Raw genomic sequence first — 26920 nt, forward strand, 5'->3', positions numbered from 1 at the left:
ATCTGACCCTTGAGTCCACACATCCAGGCCATGCTTCTTCCCTTGCTGATTCTGGTTCCATCCCTGTCCCCATGTATACTTTTGCCTGGCTGGAATTTTGCCCCTGTAAGGGGGGGACGGGGACGGGGAGGCGGTTACATCACATTTACTTGCTTGGAGAGGTACCTGTGTAAAAACACACATGAATTGAGCATAGCTTGAATGTAGCCTGCTGTACAAAGGCAAGGATCACAACAATTGCTCCACAGATGCTGTTTTGCCACAATCACCACTGGTAGGCAGCCCCCAGCAAATTCCCCACGGCGAAACATGGCCCCTGGACTGAAAAAAGGTCTTCTCTCTCCCTTGCTGTATGCAGATATAGTTCCCCACATATCAGTATTAGCATGAACTAGGCAGTTCAGAGAAACAGCTGCCAGCTAATTCTGTATCATGTTGACTTCCTCGCCCCATGACTGTCACTGTCGGCCTCAACTTCCATGATACATCTGAGCCATTTATTAAGATGAATACAGATGACCATGCCATGTTGCATACATGCAAACTGTAAGTTAACCAGCTTATAACTGGAATCAACCTAAACATAAGAATGTTGATGCAGAAAGTCTGTCACAACTCTTATTTCAGAACAGTGACTACAAATCCTGTAGGTTTCTTCCTTGGCTGAACGAGAAACTGATTATTTAGGCAGCCTGCAACTAGAGAAAAAGTGGAATTTTAATACCATATACCAGCCCTACATTCCCCCCAAAAGGGGCCCATGACGTAGTGTAAAATAATTTTTTAAAAAATCCAAATTAAAATTTAAAAAAAGGAAACATGAAGCTATTCATGATTTTTATATGGCAGAGGGAAGAATGGCTTGGGGTAAAAGAAGTAATATATTAATTACTTACCAAAGCCTCAGTGAAAGAAAATGGCTTTGGCTGGCTTCCAGAAGTTGAACATGCAGACTTCAGAGAGGCCATCCGATGAGCAAAAAGTTCTATTTCTAGTACAGTATAATGTTTCTGGGCCTGGGGCACATTTTCAAACTGGATAAATTGGCATGGGCAGCATGCATGCACATGCGTGCACACACACACACACACACAAAATCTATTGGCTGTAACACAATGCTACTTTCGAGTCTATTTCATCTGAAGAAGGGACCCTGCAGACACCAGGAACATGTGCACCCATGGAAGCCGTGTTGGCAATACCAGCTCTAGTGAATGCCAGCCACAAGTACAAGCAAGCAAGTCACCTACAGCAGGATTTTATCCAGAGATCTTTGTAACCATGGAGATTTGTAGAGAAGTCCCCTAAACTGTAGGTGTTTCAGGGCAAGACCAGCACCTTGGATTCAGCCCAGATATACAAAACAAAAAGCAACACGAAAAGCAAAATCCCCAAATCCGCGTTAGGGCAATACGTTTTATTAGGCGAGTCCAAAATGTCACAAATAGTATGCAGACTTTCAAGTTGAACAAACTATGATCACAGTATCTAAAACTGAATCCAGACAATGCAGAAGTACCATGGGCTGGTGGGACTGGTATTCAACCTGTTTTTGAACATGCCCAAGGTTTAGTGGAAGGTGCTATTATATCTCTACAGCCTGATCACAGTTACCCATACACTGGTAATACGATTTAAGAACGATTTGGTTTACAAACTCCACAAAACCGGAAATAGTGTCCCGGTTTGAGAACTTTACCTCGGTCTAAGAATGGAATCTGAACAGTGAAAGGGAACCGGTGGCGGGAGGCCTCATTAGGGAAAGCGTGCCTTGGTTTAAGAACGGACTTCTGGAACAGATTGAGTTCGTAAACTGAGGTACCACTGTATCATTTAGATTACTGTGGGATGATAGCTTTTGAAGACTGTTGGATGTACAGTTATTGCAAATAGTGCAGGAGAGTTATGTAATGGGACTGTCTGATTGGAAGGAAAGCTCAACAGTTCTTTAAAAGAGTTAAATTGGCTTCCAGTCCATTTCTGAAGAAAGTGCTGGTTTTGACCTAGAAAGCCCCAAACAGTTTAGGGCCAGATTACCTTTCCCTGCAAGCGAAACAGGATTCAGATCAGCATCAAAGGTCCTGTTCCAGGTCCTGCCACCCTGTGAGGTGCAGTGATGATAACCAAGAGTCTTTTCTGCTGTCTTTAACATCCCCCCCTGCCCGCCCCAGAAAAGCTTCACCTGGTGCAATTTTCCTTCTCTTTCCAGAAGCAGGTGGAATCCTTTCTTATGCCCAGGCCTTCACAATATTTTACTGTAGTATCGTTTTATTCTGATATCCCATTTTATGGTTGTCTTATGCAAGCTTAGATGTGACATTTTGCTTTTTCTAAGAGTCTTTTCGTAAACTGAATCCCAGAATTGTCAAAACAGACAAAGACAAAATTTAAAATGACAAAAGGAACATGTATTTAAGTCTGTTGCATGATTATCGTTTTTGACACAACATTCCCCTCCCCCCGAAAAATATACTTTACTGTAAATGATACATTCAAACAAGACAAGATTCTAGCTTATTCACAACTAGTAAAAAGTTTTAAAAGCTCTCTAAAGGTGTGAGGGGATTCAACCGATTATTAAATTATTTAAGAGCATTGTTTAAGGCCTCCCCACACTGTGATTTCCAATGTAAAATATCAGTGAAGGGTAATTTACATAAAAATATGAGCTTCGAACTCTATTATTATTTTTTTGGAAGAAAAAAAAGCAAAAAGCTTATAGAACGGCATTGCTGCCCAAAGGCTGAATGCACTGATTTATTTCGCTACATAATGAGCTGTGGCTTATATACACAAAATACATTTTCAAGGCAGAGTTAAATCATTTGTCACTCTAAGTGTCATTATATTGCACTTCATTTAAGTAGAAATAATAATAACTTGGCAAGTGTGTGGCCAGGGTCAGGTAGAGCTTTTGAGACTTTGTACTGGGTAATTCGAACAGTGCAAACCTTCGAGACAAACTTGTATACTTGTATACTATATACCACGTTTCTTTGCATCACTTTCTGTCACAAACAACACCAGAGGAAATTCAAAGTATTTCCACAAATACATTTCACTTAGCCGTTTTAAAAAATATATATGTTGGGATATATTACATATAAATCCAGTGACGGTTAAACTACCTGCTCCAAACATATGCAGTGTCCTTTCCTCCCAAGCAATTATTTTCATTTTTTTAAACTTCCCTGAGTCCATATTTAACAACATTGTAGATTTCAGGTACTTGCTAAAAAGAAGAGAAAAAAGAAAGAAAGAAACCAAAAACGAAGCCGAAGCGATGGCAGCTTTCCTCGAGGGAGAAAATGGCAAAAAATTGTGCTCACATTAAGAAGAAACCTATTGTGCTTTAGCTTCCACAATGCCACCGGCTGCCGTGTCCCCGCATCCACTAACAAAGCCACTGGAATGCCTTAGGGAGTCGGCTCCGAGGTTGGCCAAGAGAAGATCGGTGTGTCGAATCAGCAACTGCATAAGGTCTTCTGATAGGTTATCTATAGTGGAGTACCGCACCTTTTCAAAGTCAAAAATGTCTTTCAGGAAATAAAGAACCTGGTCCTGGTAAAAAAAACAAACACGAAATATTTGTGATAATCGTCAGGCTCTGAGATTTAATACAGAAGTATTTCTTTCTCGTTTTGCCTGTTTTTTAAAAAAATCGGTAATAGTATCAAATTAGCAACAAGCTCCCCTGGTGTAATGAAGCAGCATACCTTGAAGAAGTTGCATAATTCATACAGAGAATTTCTGGGGCCAAGGAAGCCCCATGCCAGAACAGGGCTGATGTGTTCACAAATAGCATAGAAGTGTGCAAAGAAGCCATCAGGAACCTGGAGATGTAATCAGCGCAGAAAAGGTAAATCACTTCCTGCTTCCACGTATGAATAACTGTTCTGTCAAATGAAGACACTAAAGGAGGAGGGAGGCTTCACTTTTAATTGCTCAGCAAGTGATTCACTATGGCAAAGTTTCCCAGGGGCAGAGAATCTAGTGCCCTTCAGATGTTGCTGGAACTATAACTCCCAACCATCCCTGGCTAGTAGTTGGGAATCCAATGAAATCTGGAGGAACCACAGCCCCCCCCCCCAACTCACTGCTTGTCCACACTATTTTTTAATAGGCTTCTAAATAAACCAATACATATACAAACTTCTGGACATAACAGAACGTTGGACTATCTCCAACTACACCAGTGTGGTGTAGTGGTTAAGAGCGGTAGACTCGTAATCTGGGGAACCGGGTTCACGTCTCTGCTCCTCCATATGCAGCTGCTGGGTGACCTTGGGCTAGTCACACTTCTTTGAAGTCTCTCAGCCCCACCCACCTCACAGGGTGTTTGTTGTGGGGGAGGAAGGAAAAGGAGAATGTTAGCCGCGTTGAGACTCCTTCGGGTAGTGATAAAGCGGGATATCAAATCCAAACTCTTCTTAACATTGGCAATCCATGACCATGTGATCCACTGTCATTTTTATACGTTACAATTTTTTGGGAAGAGTGAGTTGTTATTTTACTGGTTAATAGGGAATTAAAGTTATATTTAATTGGATATTCACCATTAGATGTCAAAATGGCAAACATTCTCCTATTTCTGGAGCCTCCAGTATGGCACCTATGGGCACCACTCCACCCACCAAGGCCCCCTGCCCTTCTCAATTCTTAAGTTGTGGATTTTACAGTGTCACGATATATGAGGTGGCTACTTCTAAAAGATCCCCTCAGATTTCACTGGATGCACCAGTTATCTAGTGGAATCATAAATTTGCCTCCTGGAAGGGCTGGGTCATGCCCATAGTAGCCGTATCTCAACCCCTGTCCTATTGCCATGGCACTCCAGTTTTGCTTCGCTGAACAATAAAAGCTGGCCCTCGCATATGATTCCCACTTCTCTCTTCACATTCCTAATAATTTACCCAATTATATATGTTACTTGCAAACGAGGGTATAGAAATTTATAACTATGCTGGTTTAGCAAGTGGCCTTGCAAAACTTACAGCATAGCATTACATGCCATAATTTAGATACCCATATCTAGAAAAGTATTTTAAAATGTAAAACCTGTTCGGATGCCTGATTATCGTCTTCCAAAGCAACTACTCTATTCCGAACTTAAAAATGGAAAGCGTAATGCTGGTGGTCAACAAAAGAGGTTTAAAGACTCTCTCAAGGAAAATCTAAAAAAAAAAGTAGTATAAACACAGACAACTGGGAAACCCTGGCTTGCAAGTGCTCCAATTGGAGAACAGCCTTTACAAAAGGTGTCATGGACTTTGAAGATGCTCGAACTCAGGATATGAACTCAGGATGAAAGAGAGAAACGTGCTAAGAGGAAGGCATGCTTGGCAAACCCTAACCATGATCAACTCCCAACTCCGGAAACCTATGCCCCCACTGTGGAAGGACGTGTGGATACAGAAATGGCCTCCACAGTCATTTTAAAGACCGTGTTCATGGAAGACAATCTTACGCAGCTACGAGGGATTGCCAGAGAAGACCACCCATATCTACAAAAGTACTGTATTTAAATAAGTAAAACCTGCTTACCTTCATTTGTTGCTTTTTTTGTTTTAGAACTGACCAGCAGCTTGAAGCCACAGCCTAAGAGTCAGAAGAAGAGAAGTAAGGGTTGTATCCAACACTGTGTGCCCAAGCAGAGCAAACTTCCACTTGCACAATGAGACTTCACTCTCCTCTCCTCCCACCTGCACTCTCTCAGAATCTGCTCTGGTGGGATTGGGGGAACTTCTGGAACATATTCTTGGGGTGCATGGATTGCCATGGGGCAGGGGGAACAGAAGATGATGGAGGACCTTTGTGCAAGCTAACATTCATCCAGTGTTCGATTCTACCCTACTTTACTTACCTATTTAGAAATATCCATTATATAAAACCAACTGGTAATTTTCCTAATTTTGAAGTTGTATTATTTTAAGTTTAAGGTTTTTAAATTACTATTGGGTTGTTGATTGTCAAGTTGACAGGCTTCACTTATGTTAAAATAAATTAGGCTGGTCTATAGGTGAAAAGAGGTCAGTACACGTTGATGATTATTAGCAGGGAAAGTGTGATAATCGAGGAGAGGTAGGACCACAACCAAGGGGAAAAGAGAGAGTAAAAGACATATGTCCATGTCAATCACAGAAAGACTTATGCCTTTTTAATGAGGTGCACGATTTCACACGCAATAAACACACACACACACACACACACACACACATACACAAAATGAAAGTGGGAACCTTAGCAAAGACATGGGACAAGGATGGGCTGCACCTCCTCACACAATTGTTAATACTGTATGAATTTGCTCGAAAAGTTCAAAGTTGGACATATTCTTGGTACATGCAAAACAGCATCCAGTCACAGGAAGCTTCTGAATCAGGTTGCTATTCTGTTGGACAGTCAAGTGAAATCAATAGGACCAGGAGAAGTCCAAATGAAATCAGGACATTACCATTACGCCATATTTCTTTTCTCCGACCATAGCAGTGAATGAATATGGATATATTTTCATGTGTGCGTGTCTGTGTATGTCTTCTGCTAAATTGTCTGTTAGCAAAGTGAGCTGGTACTATAGTTTCTGCAGCATCTTGATCTGGCTACTTGTAAAAGGCAGGAAGCTGGGTTCAAAGGGCAGCTCAGTTGACACAGTACAACTGTTCTTATGCTAGCTTCCAAACTCCATAGAATGTTTCAGTATACTAAAAAAGAAGCATTCCTTTGGCACTTTATAAAGTGCTAGACCAAATCTCTCTCTCTCTCTCTCTCTCTCTCTCTCTCTCTGCTTAGGAACTTTGTTTTCTAAGGTTAGATTACTTACTATTTTGTACATAAGCTTGCTAATAAGGCTTTTCTTCTTGGTCTGCTGAACTCAGAAATGTGGATACTTTTAGTCAGTATTAACTGCTCCAATAGCAAGCACCCAGCTATGTAACAGTCCTCCTTGCCAACTTGGCGAAGAGACCTTTTCGCCAGTGCCTTCTAAAATCTATAGCTTTTGTATTATGTTATATGGCTGTAAATAAATCCTTTCTGCTTTTCATATTTTAATACTATTAGAGCTTAAATGCAAGCCAAAATCCCCAGCATATTTAAATGCCAAAAGATGTTTTAAAGCCAGAAGTATTTGTGACCATAAAAACAAAGAACAAACCACATACTTTTGTTTTGACCACACTGTAAAAAAAAAAAAACCCAACACATTCACTTAAGAGAAAAAAAACATACTTAAAATAGTTTTTGACACAGCTAAGCAGTTTTGTCCTAATAAGGATTGGAATAATACAATACACAGATGGCAAAAACTTTTGTCTCCCATAGGGCATAACAGAATTTGAATGGAATGCAATGCTACTTCAGTACTGGGAGGTAAAACACTGACAAAATTCCATTGAGAAAAAGTCTGTCTCTGTGTGTCTATCTAATCATATATCCAACAGAAGAAGGGAAAAACAAAACAAGACATTAAGACAAGTAGAAAACCGATGCCCTTTTAAAATGTGTTGGGGAGGGGGGATATTGGGTTATTGTTTTTATCATCTAGGTTTTTTTATAGGGCAGGGGTATAGGACGGTATACAAATTTTAATAGATAGATAGATAGATAGATAGATGATAGTTTTATTACTTCCATTTCCAATGAGTTCAGTCCAGATACAGCTAATCACCCTCAAGTCCTATTGAAGTTAATGGGTTTTGCAACTTTAACTCTGTGCTTAAAGTTGTCATTGATTGGAGACCATCATGTATAACTTTCTCAACAGGGACTCCCACGTGTATACATCATTTCCAGCATTTTATCCTCCACAAATCTGCCTATTCCTCTTTCAAAGCCATCCAGGTTGGTGGCTATCATCACCTTTCATGGGAGAAAATTCCACAGACTTTTTCTATCTTAGGCTGCAGAAGTATCTGGTCTCATCGGGTTCATCATAGACCTAGACCATCAACCACTCAAGGTGAGAAGATCCAATCTGTAATCCTAATGAACTGACAAAATTGATCTCCAGCTACCATCTTGAAGGATCAAGTCAGTTTTACACCAAGGCAACAGTTGAAGGATTCTATTAGCAGAATATTAAATATTATTCACCATAGCAACTCTGGGGGAAAAAAGCCAGCAGCACTTCTCTCAGATATTGGGACATACCTATGCATACAATAGCAGCCAGGACCCATTAATCCATGTTGAAACAGGTCCACAGCTGGCACATGACATCAGTAAAAATGCATCACATAAATAACAGATTTTCTGCTGAGCGCAGGAAGAAATATGCCAAGTGAGCGAGAACCATTTTCTTCTGTGGTAGGTGTGTCCAGAAGTACAAGGTTTTGGGCTGGAGGTATCATATGAGATTCTGGGACTCATGTTTGCACTCTTAATAATTACAGATCCCAGGGGGATTCCCCCCCCCCCAAAATGACTTGATGCTACCAATGTTTGCTCCTCACATGGCCAATCCCTGGAAATTGTGTGGAATTTACACTATTAATGGTTGTTTTCCTAGGCTGTGGCAACTGGTGCTTTGGGAACACCTAATTCATCACAGCAGGACAATTTTGTAGAAATTTTATAGAATTGTTTTACAGAAATGTTGCGCCACACCAAAAATATGGTACCAAATATTTGAGGATCGCTAGACCATCCTAAGTCATTCTAGAGTGGCATGTTGATTTGAAGGAAGTGGTGCCTGAGAGCTTAAAAAGCAGCATTTCAAAGAAAGTTTCTGCACTCTCAGTGATGTGGAATTATTACAAAGAAGGCTGAACTTGGCTGCATATTCGAGATCACTTCACACAAGTTAATTATGTCTTAACTATAAACAGATCCTTAGAATGCACTGTTGTGTTGCAAATTTTACACATACTGGTAAACTACAGGGGTCCTCATTCCAAGAAAAGACCAAGTAAGATACCCTATTCCATAGGTGGCCCAACTGCAATCACCCTTGCCGCATGCATTAGGCCTGGAGGTTCCAACATATGTGACCAGTGCAATGCAATTTCTTAAAATGACATGCTTCATCTGTGTACTTTAAGGTGCCATTCTTCATTCATTAAATCAGTTCAGACTGTGAAATGAGGTAGCAGTTATTCTTCAAACTTCACTGCTTTGCACTTCTTGACGGGTGTCTGTGTCAGCTGAATCCAAGCAAAACCAGTGTTTATGAATGCATGTATCCTTGCACAAATTTTTTGTTAGTCACCAATCATGGAGTGTAACAAATTCTTTTGAGAAAGTAACTTTCAACAACTACTGAACAGATCTCTCTGTGACATGAAGGCCCAGGTGGGCAAATTGGATAGAGCAGGCACCCCTGAACTTGGCCCTCCAGCCATCATCCCTGACCACTGGTCCTGTTGGCTAGGGGTGATGGGAGTTGTAGTCCCAAAATAGCAGGAGGGCCGAGTTTGGGGATGCCTGGGATAGAGTTTGCTATACGGTATGTATTTGTCTCCCTGCTTATTTAACTTATATGCAGAATTCATCATGCGAAAGGCTGGACTAGATGAATCCCAAGCAGGAATTAAGATTGCCGGAAGAAATATCAACAACCTCAGATATGCAGATGACACAACCTTGATGGCAGAAAGTGAGGAGACATTAAAGAACCTTTTAATGAGGGTGTAAGAGGAGAGCGCAAAATATGGTCTGAAGCTCAACATCAAAAAAACCAAGATCATGGCCACTGGTCCCATCACCTCCTGGCAAATAGAAGGGGAAGAAATGGAGGCAGTGATAGATTTTACTTTCTTGGGCTCCTTGATCACTGCAGATGGTGACAGCAGTCACGAAATTAAAAGACGCCTGCTTCTTGGGAGAAAAGCAATGACAAACCTAGACAGCATCTTAAAAAGCAGAGACATCACCTTGCCGACAAAGGTCCGTATAGTTAAAGCTATGGTTTTCCCAGTAGTGATGTATGGAAGTGAGAGCTGGACCATAAAGAAGGCTGATCGCCGAAGAATTGATGCTTTTGAATTATGGTGCTGGAGGAGACTCTTGAGAGTCCCATGGACTGCTAGAAGATCAAACCTATCCATTCTTAAGGAAATCAGCCCTGAGTGCTCCCTGGAAGGACAGATCGTGAAGCTGAGGCTCCAATACTTTGGCCACCTCATGAGAAGAGAAGAATCCTTGGAAAAGACCCTGATGTTGGGAAAGATTGAGGGCACTAGGAGAAGGGGACGACAGAGGACAAGATGGTTGGACAGTGTTCTCGAAGCTACGAACATGTTTTTGACCAAACTACGGGAGGCAGTGGAAGACAGGAGTGCCTGGCGTGCTATGGTCCATGGGGTCACGAAGAGTCGGACACGACTAAACGACTAAACAACAATGTATTTTTAATGGCTTAGATGTGTGGATAAAAAAAATTAATATATTCTCATTCTTGCAGGCATTTCCTTTTATTATACAAAGTACTAAGACTACGACTTGATCCAAAATATGTGAGTTTCATAGCTAAATTTTATTTGGATTAGTAGTCTGCAGAAAGCCAATTAAGGTTCTCGCAGGTATGAATCACAACTGCTTAATGAGTAAAAGGAATCTGAAACAGATTATCCAACCATAATGCAATTTCTTCTAAATTTAAATATTGTTCAGGGGAATGCAATCATTATCTGTCCTAATATTCTGCAACCACCCTATGAAAGCATGGAACCAAACAAAGCCACTTACAGTTTCTTTGAAAGAGGAATTCAGCCAATTGTTGTTGACCACATTTTGTATAGACATAGGAGGATTCTCTAAATCTTCAAAGGAATCCATTAATATGAAGTCCAGAACAACATCATAGAAATTTAGATGTTTCACCTGCAAAGCATCAGAATATTTCTAAAGTTACTGAGCTCACTTATACAACTTCTAGGTCTATAAGAATAGCCTAAATGACACTGAAAACAACAACAGATTTTAGTGAAATTGTTTAATAAACTGTCTAAGCAGACGGATTAAAGTAATAAAACTGACACCCTGAATGGAGACAAAATAAAGAAAAATAAGGGAATTGCAAGTGTCTAGCCAGGGAGATATAACATTTACAAACTATTTAACTACAGTACAACATATACTTACCCCCCATTTTTACAACATATACTTACCCCCCAAGCAGCAAGCTCCATTTCAGTATTAGCCCAATGATCAGACTGCTCTAAGAAAGAGATCATTTCATCAAATACTTCCTCAAACTTCTTTGGGTTCTGTGGGGGTAAAAACCAACAAGCAGGAGACAAATTATGCATGTCTCTTTAGTTCTTAATTAGAGATAATAATTGCTTCCATTTAGTGCCTGAGTAATCTAGAAACAGAAAGACCGGCTTCAGTCCAATGCTCTGAAGAACACATGGAGCTCCTTTGTGATTCATTTCAACTGGAGCAGCTCTGTCAGCAAGGCTGGAATGTTCATACAGCGCTGTCACTGCAACTGAGATCAATGCAGATGCAGGACTGCACCTTAGCATATATATTGACTTGAATGTGTTTGTAAGGACATTCTTGTTTGGGCAATCAAAATCCATGGCTGCAAACAATTACAGAAGAAAGGTACCACCTTTCAGAATCAGGTCTGCCAAATATGAATACTTGCTGCTTACTTCACAGTGAGAGGGGGCAACTACGGGGAAATAATCATGTCTACTCAGAAGTAAGTCCTATTATATTCAATGGTGTTTATTCTCAGGCGAGTGGCATTAGGATTATAGCCTGTGATTATAAAGCTTTTTTGCACATTAAATCCACCATACAAATTATTAAACAAAAGTGTTTTACCTTTCTAGCTCTCATGATTAGCGCGCACAAGATTTTTCTTCCACTTTCAGCAAGAAATATTCTATTTGCAGTGTTGGAAAAGATTACCTGTAATGGATCACTAGGTATTACCCATCTGAGATCACTTACATTCTCACCTGTCTTAATAACAAATAAATAAATACATTTTTTGTACCCTGCCAATCTGACTGGGTTACCCCAGCCACTCTGGGCAGCTTACAACATTTCTTTTAATTCTACCAACCAGGGCTTTTTTCAGCTAGAACAAACTGAAGGACACTGTCCTCTTTCTATGCTCCTCCCAATGGAAACAAGCAGATGACTAAGCTCTTTAGCGATGAAATGTCGAATTACCAAAATGACACCCGAGCCCTGAACCGCTGGTATATCGCAAGTGGACTCTTCATTTACTGTGTTTGCTATTGTTTAAGATAAAATCTATTTGAGAAAGAAACTACTTTTGCCATTTTCATGGACATTAATGTTTGTTTACAGATGGTGATATTATATTTTGTCGACTGCAGAACTCAGTTGCCATTCTAAGAGAACAAGGGAGATGCTCGCTCATGGTAGGAGTCAAGGCCTCTGTTGCTGGTGTCATCCTGACATATATATAGAACTTAAATAGTATGTGACTAAGATAAGGTTACCAGATTTTTTTCAATGAATCTAGGGACACTTTTCAACTTCAAAGGATTTTTGTCAGGGGACTGATTTGTAAATCCAGGGACTGTCCCTGGGAAACGGGGACGTCTGGTAACCTTAGACTAAGAAGCTATATTGAATACAACCCAATGGTATAAATCACAATTACCCTTGATGATTGGGCAGTTTGGCTGATCTGTTAGAAAACCTACTGCCACAGGAGTTTTGTGCCTATGTGGTATGGAGGTCAGCCTTAAGGAGATGATTGAACGTTTACCTGAAAAGCTTGGCGGATACAATGGAGCTTAGCAAGAAAGTCGCTGTCCCCCAGACACTCCAACATATCAGTCCTATATACAGAGACAATGTAACAATAACAAAAAGGCACTTGAAACTTAACGGTTGACTTGCTCTTTAATTCAAGCCTATATAAAAAATATTGCATGCAAAGCACTGTTTAGCTTTTAGGAAATGTGCAAGTCATATTAGGGAAAGCAGACAAAACATTTAGTACCGTAAGACTCGTGAATAAATCTTGCCCTCTTCTGCCAGGTGCATAGCTTCTTCGTATAATGGGCAATGGCACAGCGAATCCAGATTATAAGAGTTTCGGCTCTCTTTGTGTTCTGCAAGCTAGAAGAGGGAGACCTTCTCAAGATCAGTTGGCTAACATCCTGAAACACTTTCACAAATATCAAGAACTAAATGCTCTTTGTGGTATTTCTATGCAAGATCCATCTCTTTCAACATTATTTAAAAGATAAATATCCAGTACTGCAGATTGCAAAGAAAAGCCACAGCGACACACTGGGACAAAGGCCTGCTGCTGAATCATTTCCCTGAGGAGCAAAAAGGGATAGCTGGCATCCATGCAAGGCAAACCAGAGCTGAGGGCTACACCACATAGCTTGTCACTTGAACACCAGCCCAACTAACAGTTTGCCTTGCACAAGGCAAGAACTTTTAATGCATCTCCCATTTATAACGGACATTATTAATGTGCAAAGCACGAAAAAGAGACTTTGTCATCATATAGTATTAAAACAGTCTTTACTAGCTGTTGCGTCGGAGTACACTTTGCAACAACAGCTGAATGCTTGTGAGTGCCCAACTGCTTTTGTGGCACATTCCAGAAAAGCCAAGACGTACGAGGAAGGGGAGAGATAATTTACAAGCCACCTTCTAATTATATTTTACCAAGGGAGGAATTGCAAACAGAGTACAGTAATAGGATTCTGAAGCATTTTAAGGGAGGGCAGTTTTAAACTGAAAAGAAAACTCAAACAGCAACATGTTTCATGATGGCAGGGACTATGCAACCTCCTCCCAACAACCATATGTCCATAGTGCAGCTCAGTCATGTGCTGTTGCAGAAACACCCATAAGAAAATTAAGTTTAAGATGCGGCAAGCAAAGCCAAAACCAGTGTCGTCAAGGAAAGTTGTCAGTCAACAGGGAAAGGGCCCTTCAAAACCACTTCAGTGATTTCTACAGGAACTTTGCATTATTGGCATATGTAGTCTTCTCAAAATTACATTTCATACAACCTACAGACACCAATATTATGTTTGTTACCAACAACAGAAATCAGTTCCCTTAAACTCAAAATCTTCTATTTGGTTTCTGCTACTGGGTGTAATAGGGACGTGGGTGGTGCTGTGGTATAAACCATTGAGCCTAGGGCTTGCTGATCAGAAGGTCGGCTTTTCAAATCCCCACGACGGGGTGAGCTTCCGTTGCTCAGTCCCAGCTCCCGCCCACCTAGCAGTTCGAAAGCACATAAAAGTGCAAGTAGATAAATATGTACTGCACTGGTGGGAAGGTAAACGGTGTTTCCGTGTGCTGCTCTGGTTTCGCCAGAAGCGGCTTAGTCATGCTGGCCACATGACCTGGAAAAACTGTCTGCAGGCAAACGTCGGCTCCCTCGGCCATTAAAGCGAGATGAGCACCGCAAGCCCAGTCGTTCGTGACTAGACTTAGCTGTCAGGGGTTCTTTACCTTTTACTGGGTGCAATAACCAGTAGCAGCACTGCCACAATATATTTCTAGAATGTTTTAACATGCATTATGTGCTTCACATTAAATGAAAGTTCATGGTGTTGCAAGAGCCATGTATTTTCAAGTAGCAGGCTGCAAGTAATGCTTTCATTTACAGAAAGCATTTTTAGCCAAAGTGACTCCCAGAGTGGCTTATGTAAGGCCAACGACGAAAAGATGAGGGAAGAAGAAAACAAGCAAACTTGGGCACCGATTTGTACGTTTGCCCAAGAGAGGAAAATACCTTGCACAGAGAATAACCCTCTGCTGCCACAGGGAAGTGCAGCAAAGCCCTCTACTGCTTCGGGGAAGCGTGGTGTACCCTTTGCCGCCATGGGGAGGTATAGCAGTACCCTCTGCCGCCGCGGGGAGGCCCAACAAGGCCTTCCGCTGCTGCAGATATATATAGAGATATCATGATTTTTAGCTGGTGACATATCACGATGTTGAAAGCCAGATATCGCCCAGCCCTACTCACCACCATTTGTCCTACTGCATATGGCCATATGAGAATGCTGGTGCCTGGCTAACAGAAATCTAACTAGAAGTTTTCTCACACGGATGGAATGGGCTTGTGGGAGAGTAGCACCTTGACTGAACCTGCACACACATACCACAAGGCTACTAGCCTTCTTGTGGTGGTGTATTCAGAAGCGCAAATTAAAGCCCAGTGTTTGGAAAGGAAGGCTACAGCGATCCAAAACCTGTTTACTCTGGAGCAGAATATATCCACTGATACATGGAATGGAGTCTCATTTCAGTAACACAAACTTTGGCTGAAATCCTAAGCATGTTCCCCTGGAAGTAAGTCTTGCTGAAATAAACTGAAGTTACTTCCCAGTAATGAGGTTGAGGATTGTGATCTAAACGTCAAAGCATTTGCGACTCCAAGATAACACTCCTTTATCTATGAGGTTAATTGAAGCTATTACTGCTAAATCTCTCAACATGCGTCCCAATTAAGGTAAAAGTGTACCACTGTTTCCTCTGCCAGAGGAACCAGAGACCAAATAGCAAACATGCGCTGGATTATGGAGAAAGCTAGAGAGTTCCAGAAAAACGTCTACTTCTGCTTCATTGACTATGCAAAAGCCTTTGACTGTATCGACCACAGTAAACTATGGCAAGTTCTTAAAGAAATGGGAGTGCCTGATCACCTCATCTGTCTCCTGAGAAATCTCTATGTGGGACAAGAAGCTACAGTTAGAACTGGATATGGAACAACTGACTGGTTCAAAATTGGGAAAGGAGTACGACAAGGTTGTATATTGTCTCCCTGCTTATTTAACTTATATGCAGAATTTATCATTCGAAAGGCTGGACTAGATGAATCCCAAGCTGGAATAAAGATTGCCGGAAGAAATATCAACAACCTCAGGTATGCAGATGACACAACCTTGATGGCAGAAAGTGAGGAGGAATTAAAGAACCTTTTAATGAGGATGAAAGAGGAGAGCGCAAAAAATGGTCTGAAGCTCAACATCAAAAAAACTAAGATCATGGCCACTGGTCCCATCACCTCCTGGCAAATAGAAGGGGAAGAAATGGAGGCAGTGAGAGATTTTACTTTCTTGGGCTCCTTGATCACTGCAGATGGTGACAGCAGTCACGAAATTAAAAGACGCCTGCTTCTTGGGAGAAAAGCAATGACAAACCTAGACAGCATCTTTAAAAGCAGAGACATCACCTTGCCGACAAAGGTCCGCAAGGTCCACTACAAAGGTTCCCAGTAGTGATGTATGGAAGTGAGAGCTGGACCATCAAGAAGGCTGATCGCCGAAGAATTGATGCTTTTGAATTATGGTGCTGGAGGAGACTCTTGAGAGTCCCATGGACTGCTAGAAGATCAAACCTATCCATTCTTAAGGAAATCAGCCCTGAGTGCTCACTGGAAGGACAGATCATGAAGCTGAGGCTCCAATACTTTGGCCACCTCATGAGAAGAGAAGACTCCCTGGAAAAGACCCTGATGTTGGGAAAGATTGAGGGCACTAGGAGAAGGGGACGACAGAGGACGAGATGGTTGGACAGTGTTCTCGAAGCTACGAACATGAGTTTGACCAAACTGCGGGAGACAGTGCAAGACAGGAGTGCCTGGCATGCTATGGTCCATGGGGTCACGAAGAGTCGGACATGACTAAACGACTAAACAACAACGTACCATTGTTTCTGATGCAGGGAGATTAGAATGCTGCCTGTTGCATTGTGTAACTACTCCCATTTAAGATCCTTTAAGTGACTGGCCAGGCTATATTTGCACAACAGCCCTTCAAAATCCAACTCTCACTCCAGGATTCCTATTATGAAGGGAAGCTATCTGAGATCTGTGCTCCTTACAAGCGGACCAAAAGTAACATTACCCCACAACTCAGCCCTCCTTCACCATCAGGCATATGAACCATCCTCTAATGCTACTGTTCTGTGTTGAATAAGTGGCAGATAACATCCAACACACAGCTGTCTCAGGCTAAAAATGAGAGGAGTGGGTGCTGAGCTTTCAATCAGTTGGGGACTTCAGATTCCAGAAGTGGGGTGGCCCAGGGCCTCCAAAAAGTGTCATACTTCTTGGCAAGAAGTTATTAAAGCAGTGCTCACCACCAGAGTATGATCATATTGCCTTTCTGGTGAATTCATGAGAATATCACTTTTATCCTCAACTTCAGACACTACAAGCTTCCTACATGGAAAAAGTATAGGGGAAAGGATGGAACTGTGTAGCTGTAAACATTTCATTATGTGTGATGACTTCATGCATCTTTTAACTGTTTATCTACCTTTTTATTTAGTGTCAGAAGGCTACAATCAGTCTGCAGACCGCAGTGCACTTGTATGCATTTTTTGCAGATATTCTACTCTAAGAGAAAGTCATTCCTGTTTAAGTAAAATTCAGAAGTGGTATGATTGCTACGCAAAAAAGCAGCAAACACTACTTCCAACATACCTCAGCAGCTGAAACAAATGATTCTATTGATCCAATGCTTAATGTATCCCGCAGGCTGCATTCTTCGGTATTATCCTTTACAGTGATATCGGTGTCTTTATCTTATAAAGAGAGAGAAAAACCTTTCATTAAAACACCCTGTGGATTTTCATTATACTGCCAGCTAATGTTGATGAAAGACAAAGGGTTGGATCCAGACTTCCCGCCAAGTAGAGTTTCACAGGACACAACCACTGGATGGGGAGAAGGAAATGAGGTTTCCCCCCCCCCACCAATTCTCACCCACCTCGGCTCTGCAGACTCCTGTGGCCCCTGAAAATCTGCTCTTAAAATATTACACAAGAGGCTTACAAAAATGAGCTAGGAAAAGAAAGTTAAATAAATGCAATCAAACCACAGACAGGGGGTAGCAAATATTTCAATGCACAAATGTAATGTCTGGCATACAATAACTAGTTTACCCAAAGACATAGTGACAAGTGCATTTCATTACAGAACACTTTTTTCTACACACACACACACACACACACACACACTATGTTTAGAGCAGCTTGAGAGAGGAGACACCAGCACAATGAAAACTCCAGGAATGCACAGCTGCTTGATACACCCGCCGCCCAATTCATTTTCATGAAGCCCAGAGCATAACAGCCTGAAATACTGGCTCTCTTATATGTTTCAACATACTTGTTTAAGAAACCACAGTCCTTCCAGACTGCCTTGTCTTTAGGCATTGCTGGATTTCTTAAGTCAAACAAGAGTGATTTACACTTTAGCAGAGAAGCAGCCACAGGCTTTAGCTTTAATGCACAAAGCCTGAAGCTATTGAAGAATAAAACCGCAATAGAAGATTCAAGCATCAAACCTTAGATACAAGGGTGTTTCTCCCTATCCTGGCGTGACTTTTTCAGCCCAAGTACAGTGGTACCTTGGTTCTCAAACTTAATCCATTCCGGGAGTCTGTTCGACTCCCGAAACGGTTCGAAAACCAAGGCGCGGGTCCTGATTGGCTGCAGGAGCTTTCTGTGCTCAATTGGAGGCCGCGGAAGCCACGCTAGGCATTCAGCTTCCGAAAAACATTCACAAACCGGAACACTTACTTCCGGGTTTGCAGTGTACCACTGTACTAAGTAGCAGTGAATTTCATACTTGATTTTTTAAAAACAGTTTCTAATGTATTAACTACTTCTTTATAGTTTTAAAACAAATTTAAAACGTACATTTAGAATGCTACGATGAAACACAGTATTATAATTTATATAATAATCTTACAAAGAAATGTGAAAAATTATGTAATGAATCACAAATAGTAAACCCTAACCAGTCAAAACCCCTTAATAGTTATAGGGAATCCTGCTGCCAGTAGTCCTACCTGCTCAGTGAAGGGAACAGGGAGCTCTGCATTGACAGAATGACACTAGCATCGCTAAACCCAATTCCAACCCAGTGAAAAGAGGTTTCATATTGCAGTCTTAGTAATTAGAATACTCTAGTAGCACCTTAGAGACCAACTAAGTTTGTTGTCGAGAGTGCATGCACACTCGAAAGCTCATACCAATGACAAACTTAGTTGGTCTCTAAGGTTCTACTGGAAGGATTTTTAAAAAAAATTTTTTGACTACAGCAGACCAACATGGCTACCTACCTGTAACTAGAATACAGTGGTACCTCGACTTACGAAGGCGATCCGTTCTGCGGCACTCTTCATAAGTCGAAACCTTCGGATGTCGAAGCGTCCATTATGCGCATGCGTGAAGCGCAATTTTGTGCTTCTGCGCATGCGCAGACCGTGCACACGGCGAAAAGTGGTGGATCGCCAAGAAAGCCCCAGTCCTTGCTCAAACACAACACCAAGTGTGCCCTTTGCACCATACTTTTTGCCCTGTCACTCTTGCAAACAGCTGGCTTTCAACAAGGCAGTCTAGGAACTCCAACAGTGGCTCTGGCTTCCACCCCAATTGGTTACAAAAACGAGCAAGGACTCATTCCAAATTACAAGCTACTTTATTCTCAGCAGGCATTCTGAAGAAAAAGGAGAGTAAACTGATAGTGGAATAGAAAACATACCACACCTGTTGTCCTTACAAACAGGCATAAAAGCAACGAAACAGATCCAGACGAAGTATAAATATAATGTAAAATGCAATGTGTTGAAAGAGATTTCTTGTTGTGTTTGTGTGTATGTTTTTTTTTAAAAAAATCAAATATGTACCTTATTTCTAACACATTAAGAGCTTCCTTTTGAACACATCTAATTTGGGGTCGTAGATTTTATTGGGCTGATTGTTTTTCTCAACCATTACGATTCCCCCTTTCTTTTCCTTTCCCATTTAAGACAGAGGTGGCTCCCATAAGCTGGAGAGAGCATGGTTAGCCACCCCTGCTTTATGTTCTTCTACCATCATGCTTCAGGTAGGAGTATCCAGAAGCAAAAAAAAAAGGGGGGGCATTCTCAAGAAAGCATTTTCTTTAGGTACCTGGACCAAAACATGCCAAAACCCTTCTCCCCAGGCCTTTGGCTAATCCATGGCATTTTAAACTGTGAGGATTTGTTTTTGTTTGTTATGATGGTATATTTTTTGTGCGTGTGTTTTTATATTGTAAACCGTCCGGTGATCATTGGATGAAGGCGCTATAGCAATTCAATAAATATGAAACGTACAGAAACCACTCTGCTATCTTCTTCAAAAAGTGCCCTTGAACAAAACGCTTCTGTCTCTCTTCTTGGCAGCCTCTATCACAATTAAAATTGCCAGCCAGATCACGGTCCCCAGCCCACCTGTTCTCAACAGCCAGCTTCCTCTTTAGGCACAGCATCATTCTGGGCACTATGCCAGGCCATTCCCCAGCTTTTCCAGACTATGCTGAAAGCTCATGTCGCCCACTGCCTGCCACCTCCTGGACTGAAGGGAAGTGCTGGGGCTCTCTGAAAGGGCAGACTGGGAAAAATAAAAATCGAATTAGGAACCCACTATCTTTCTGTAGCCATAACATGAGTCCTGTTGAAATCAGACCAAAGCTACATCAAGTCCCTTTCCCACTCTTGTCCCCCATAAATGCATAAAGCCTTTGTGATTAGTAGCCTTAGCTGCCAGGAATTTGTCCAATTCATGGACAAATTTGTCCAATGTTCTTTTATATTTTTACCTATTCCCTCTGCTGCTTGATCTGTCAGACATCATATGGCAAGGATGAGGAACCTTTGGTCCTCCAGATGTTGCTGGTCGACAGCTCCCAACGCTGGCTGGGGTTGATGGGAACTGAAGTCCAACAACATCTGGAGGGCCATAGGTTTCCTATCACTGCACCATAGCAACCCTCAGAAAAACCATGCTGTTTAATTGTTATAGCTGATTAAAAGCTGAAATTCATATAACATAGAAGGAAGACTTGATTACACACTTGGAAAGCTTTCTAATCGTGCTATGTACATGTAAAAAGTCTCAGTAAGGATCAGTCACAGTAACGTACCGTAATCTTTGGAAAATAAAACTTAATCCACTTGCTGAAAACTAAGTAAGCGAAAACAAAATGGAACAAGGTGTAATAATTAGCATTTTCTTTCTTCGTGCTTCACAGAGTGTGAACAAAATCAGAGAAACATTTACTCATATTCTTCATCTTTTAGGAAAAGCAGGACAAGTTAATTCAAATTGGTTAAGTCATAGAAACATAGAAGTTCATAACCAAAAAAAAGGGGGGGAAAGGGAAAGGGAATATTATGTAACTTAATCTAATAACTAATTAACAGATCTGGGATGCAATCCAAGTGGTAAAACATGTGTATAACATATGATAAATTCACACGTCAAAATTCTTTTGGGAGGGTTTATGTCTACAAAAGTTTTCTAACCAGCTTTTATGAACACAAGTTTGAAAAGCTGTTTGGGGAATTGGATATAACTTTTTTTTAAAAAAAAGAGAGTGGGAAGAGAAACATAACACAAAGCACTATTTTGTTGTATAATTGCGCATGCCAATTCCTCTAGATTTACAAAGGCTATTCTAACAGGAAATCCTTCTGAAAAATGCAGGTGCACATGCTGGTATGCTGATGTATTAATTAGTATATAGGAGTATCCACTACTCTGAGATGTCAACTAGCTAACACTATGGAGAAACATGAGCTTGTCTCCTAAGAGAAGTTAAACTTACACACACTTCCACTCCCCACAGAAGCCCCTGAAAAAGCCTCCCTGAAGTCTGATCCTCTTGAACAACATGGGATGGGGCACACAGTATGTGGCTGCTGGTGGAATTGTACAAAATTAGTCTTAGATTTTGCATTACTGAAGTCCTCCAGCAACCCATTGAGTCTCAAACCACATATCAGTGCCATGGTACTTTTATACTGGTGAAAAGCGCAAAGAAGGCAAAATTTAAACTAGGACTGCTGCAATCTCATGTCTTTTTATCAACTCAATGAGGTACAGGGATGGGGATTCTGGGCTCTGCTCCCATCAGCCACCATGGCCAATGGCCAATGATGAGTTGGAGTCCAGTAGACCCTGCAGGGCTGCTCATTCTCTGCCCCTAACTTTGAGAGATTTTTTAATAAGAGATTCCCTGGTTTGCAATCAGTCCCTTTTGTGGCTTTCTAAACTTTGACCTTCTTTCCCTTCCCACTCCTCCATCAATACCTAACAACAACAACAACAACAACAGGAAACCTCTTTTGGATCAAGCAGCACCTTATCCCTTGGCCAACCGCTTCAAGGACTACATGCCAAAAGTGGAGATGGCTTCACACACTTCCCCTTACCAGCAATAAGAGCCAAAAAGCAGTATTTGGATTTTTCTAAACCTAACTCCCAAAGCAGGTGTGTGATCTTCTGAGGAGACTGTAATTGGGAAGGAAGAATAACTCTCACTTTCTCAGCTACAGTCTCCAGCAGGATTGTCTTGATGCCAGTCTCAACAATAAGGGCTTGAAGAAAGCTTCCCTTGGAGGCAATAAAATTTGGGTTTTTTTCCCAATTGCAAAAGCAGACACTTCTGGCACTAGGGAGGGAACACCGGGCAAGGGGAGGACAAGATTAATCCTTCCCTCCCCAGCAGTACCCTCCTCTCCAAAAATGAACCCCGGCACTGCAATTAGGCTCATATTCTTTTCTTATTATTAGAACCCATTTTAAAAGCCTAATTTCAGTGGGGAAAGGTGTTGGAATAAGGAGGGCACACTGTGGGTCATAGAGGCCCCAAAGTATGCATGCACCCCACACACCTTCCTACCTTAGCACAACCAGCTTTTTAAAACACAGAGAACTAAAAATAAAAAACAAAGTGTGACACAGTAATATGTGTTGTGTTAGAAAAGAAATAGGCATGCAAATTAGGCTTGGAGTCTAAAGTAAGTTTAAAGTTGGCCATAGGTTAAAGGTAAAGGTAAAGGGACCCCTGACCATTAGGTCCAGTCGTGACCGACTCTGGGGTTGTGGCGCTCATATCGCGTTATTAGCTGAGGGAGCCGACATACAGCTTCCAGGTCATGTGGCCAGCATGACAAAACCACATCTGGTGAACCAGAGCAGCGCACGGAAACGCCGTTTACCTTCCCGCTATTTATCTACTTGCACTTTGAGGTGCTTTTGAACTGCTAGGTTGGCAGGAGCTGGGACCGAGCAACGGGAGCTCACCCCGTCGCGGGAATTCGGACCACCGACCTTCTGATCGGCAAGCCCTAGGCTCTGTGGTTTAACCCACAGCGCCACCCGTGTCCATAGGTTAGGGACAGCAAAATAAAGCATTCCTATTTCTTTCCCAATGTGTCAGAACTTTGGAACTTAATGGAGCAATATTACTGTGCGATTAGCACTGAGTCATCACATTCAGGAAGGAAGTCAAGATCTAAAATAAACAAAAAAAGCTTTCTTGCACTCATTTGTTTAGTTTAGCCTTATTAAGACTCAACATTACTGCTTCCTAGTTGCAACTGAATTTGGATCTTGCAACAGATAAGCACAAACAGATGTAGCTTTCTTATTATTGCCATTTTCCCCCTTTTCATCTAAACTTGTCTGCACACTTCCCCTCTTCACTACTGGCTGCGCTGTTCTGATGTCATGGAATGTTCATTAACATTCCAGCAACAGGAATGGGGAAGATGCCAGGGAGAGCTGCAAAATCAGTATAGCCACTTAAGAGACAGGTAGGAAACTTGGTTTGGCTTCAGGAAAACATCTCAATTGCAGCATATGTATCCTGCAAGAGATACAGGGTGATTAGGTCCATGGAGGTAAGAGGCTACGTAAGCAGAAAGTTGGTGTGTGGCAAGAAACTATCTACCTAGCTACATGTTATTACTTAAACCCAAGCAGAAAATCATCTGAAGCTAAAACACTTAAGCAGACAAAAAAATAGCTGGGAGGCGGGAGAAGAAGTCCGGACCATACCTTGATGTTATTTCAATGCAGGTTAGTTTTTCAGAACTCTGAAAATTTTCAATCAGCCAGGTAGTTGTGTTTTAGTTCACTATATTATTTATTTATTGTGTTTTATTTATATACACACCACACACGAAATTGTGGCGTACAAGTTTGGATTAAAATTTTGATTTCACATTAAAACTCGGCTTTTCTATTGAAATAAAGCAATTCACAATGAAAAACAAAAACATATAAACTCAAAAATTATATATGACAATGAACAGAAATCACGTGTTTCATCTCCTGTTCTTCTTGCTATCTCCAGCAAAGCAGAATTTCTGGAACATAATTCATATCTACAATATATTGTCATTTTGACACTGCATTAAGAGAAACTTTTCAGTGATAAAATTTGCTATTTCCTGTACCAATATGGTGACCCATACCAAAAACTCCACGTAATTATGAACCATAGTAGCTAAAGCCATTGTGCCTAATCCATTATAATGCCTTTGCAGCAATCGCTTGATTGAGCTAATGCCAAAATGGTGACCTTCAGAGAAAAAGTTAATTTCACAGGAAAAAAATGGTTTTTTTTAATGAGAATTCCACGTAGTTTTGAATTTAAACTTCTATAGCCTTCTTCCAATTTCTACAAGGTCAGCATGCACAAGAAGTATAGGTTATTGTTAAGTCCCTAGTTCTCGGCGATTCTATGATGAGGAAGTGTCAATTTTCATGTCCCAACTCATATGCCTATCTTTAAGCTGTGACTAATGTCAATGACTGACGCATACGGCGTCAGAGGAACTGAGCACATGCTTTGAATTAGGAATCCAAATAAAACTCAAAGCATTAATATAGTTCTAACTGGTCTATGTTACAGTGATTAACAGCTGAAGAATGGCAAAGTTATCTTGCAATGCAAAGTCATTTGATGTTAAGCTATAGAAAGAGACATAGTCAGTTTACATTCTAACTTATTTTTGTACACTGGAAGCTACTCGAAAGGCTATCCAACATTGAAAATAAATATTCAGCAAATAGATACACAAGAGCAGTGCAGTAGCACAGGAAGAAATCAGTAAAATTATCTCTTCTCCATAGTAATTTAGAGAAGCCTCTGCTGGATCCAACCTTATAAGAGGGGACTTGTGAAAAATTCGCAATCAGTACAGTCATACCTCAGTTTAAGTACGCTTCAGTTTGAGTACTTTCAGTTTACGTACTCCGCAGACCGTCTGGAACGGATTAATGCACTTTCCATTACTTTTAATGGGAAAGTTCGCTTCAGGTTAAGTACAGACTTCCGGAACCAACTGTGTACTTAAACTGAGGTACCACTGTATTATTTTGGGGGGCACTGAAAGGGGTGGAGTGCCTCTTTGCTCTTGAACGGGCCTTAAGATAGGGAAGGAGGACTCCAACTCCAACTCCTTATCTCCCATTTGAAAAATCACAATAATAAATTGTACCCGAGAGATACCCAAACCTCTCCGCTTGTTCTTACCATGATGTATTGTACTCCTGAAGCAAGTAGTATGATTAAGGTCCCCTGCCCCCCAATATATCCTGATTACGTTCAATTCTAAACGCTTTGGATCCAGAGAAATCCAAGCAAAAGTCTGGTCATCCAACAAGAGGGTGCAGCAGTCCTCTGCTACCTTTGGAATGGGGCTCAAAGACTGCAGCAGGATGGCTGCCTTGCACAAACAAAAGTGCTTTTCCACAGCTCCATATTAAAGGCATTTTGCTTCCTCTTGCAAGTGGAGGCCTTTGGTTTTGGGCTCAAAAACACCAGGTTACCCCCCTCCCCACCTCTCTGTTTTCTACCATTGCGAAAGGTGCATAAATACATTTCTTTATTTATTACATAAATACATTTGTAAATGGAACTTTCACCCAAACATGTCCATAAGCATAGGCAAGTACTTCTGACTGGAAGCCCCATGACATAGGGGGACAAAGGAGCACTAGATGTGTGGGGGTCCCCTAAGCTGGGAGGGGATTTGTAGAAGGACCTGCCTCTCCCTGCGAGTGTTACGCTTTTTATTTTTTTGACTTTTCACACCTAAGGACACCAGGAAGTGCATTTTCTTTTTCTTTCTTTTTCTTTCTTTTTCAAGTGGCATTTAACTTCTATTTGCGAGGAGCTAATTAATAGAACTTGATCCTCCACCAGTTCTGACAGAGAAATCGCAGGGAGGGAGAGAGGATAGGAAGCCAACAGGCCCTTTTTCATTTAATCAACCAATACATGCGTAATACACACAAACACTAGATCACTTTTCAACTGGTTCGCCAGGACCAGCTACCACTCACGGTCTGATCCAAGGTGAGTTGCAACAACAACACTACCACCATACGAAGACACGGTAGAAAAAATACTAAGAAATGGGCTCCAAAATGGATGCTGGGGTTAAAGGTGATTCCTGGGTCTGAAAAGGATGAAGAGTACGCAATACTCTTCATACCAGTATCTATAGCAGCCTCATTTTTAAGGACCAGCATACCTTTGTCCTGAAAATATGGCAGCTATTCCTTGGTTGCTGTTTTAATTAAAAATAAAAAGACTCAATGGTTAGTTTCGGGTGGGTGGGAGAGCTGTTGGATACCAACACACTTTCTCCTCTCTCTAACCCTCATTTTCTGGTCTATACCATCTCTGCACAGCAGTCGATCTGCCTCCTCTAATAGAATTAACACCTCAGCTATCTCTTCCCTCTTTCCTGTTCTTATTTTGGCAGATTCCTCCTTCAGATGAGAATCTGAGGAAAACAGAAGGCCTTAAAATATTGTATTACTTTACATCTCAGCTCAACCATAATATTACCTAGTCCTTCCTGCCAAGCCATCCTCCCATTATTGTGTCTGAGGTTATGTTGCTTTTGGCACAGTTCAGCTACTTAAGCAGTCCCAGGAAACTATTGCTAATTCCCAACTCGCTTTCTTCAACTATTCAGCTAAATATTCGATGGTTACAAAGCGTGGAGTACAACAAAGGTAGGTGTGGTCGAGGGTCTGTATGGTCCTTTGTCCAACAAGAAGAATTTTAATGAAGATTTGAATTCAAAGAGAGGAATGTATCTGGCTGACAGGTAACTCAAGCCTCGGTTTTTACTTGGCACACAAAATTAAGTACAGAGAAAACATCAATGAC

General features: G+C 41.3%; 1 protein-coding gene across 10 annotated transcripts in view; it reads right to left on the reverse strand.

The window, feature by feature from the left end:
* Positions 1-1396: 1396 nt before the first annotated feature.
* The window catches only part of MIGA1 (mitoguardin 1), a 41745-nt gene continuing 16221 nt past the window's right edge, over positions 1397-26920 (reverse strand). For all 10 annotated transcript variants that reach the window (XM_088673222.1, XM_088673219.1, XM_088673218.1 and 7 more), the window contains exons 8-16: positions 17396-17496; positions 12932-13050; positions 12695-12767; positions 11773-11859; positions 11106-11204; positions 10684-10818; positions 5545-5598; positions 3717-3833; positions 1397-3561 (exon numbers count right to left, since the gene is read on the reverse strand). In XM_088673222.1, the coding sequence (XP_088529348.1) occupies positions 3343-3561; positions 3717-3833; positions 5545-5598; positions 10684-10818; positions 11106-11204; positions 11773-11859; positions 12695-12767; positions 12932-13050; positions 17396-17496 (1004 nt within the window). In that variant the 3' untranslated portion in view covers positions 1397-3342. The remainder of the gene's footprint in view (positions 3562-3716; positions 3834-5544; positions 5599-10683; positions 10819-11105; positions 11205-11772; positions 11860-12694; positions 12768-12931; positions 13051-17395; positions 17497-26920) is intronic.

The sequence above is a fragment of the Zootoca vivipara genome, chromosome 7 (assembly GCF_965207765.1).
Source record: "Zootoca vivipara chromosome 7, rZooViv2.hap1.1, whole genome shotgun sequence".
Classification (NCBI taxonomy): Eukaryota; Metazoa; Chordata; class Lepidosauria; order Squamata; family Lacertidae; genus Zootoca; species Zootoca vivipara.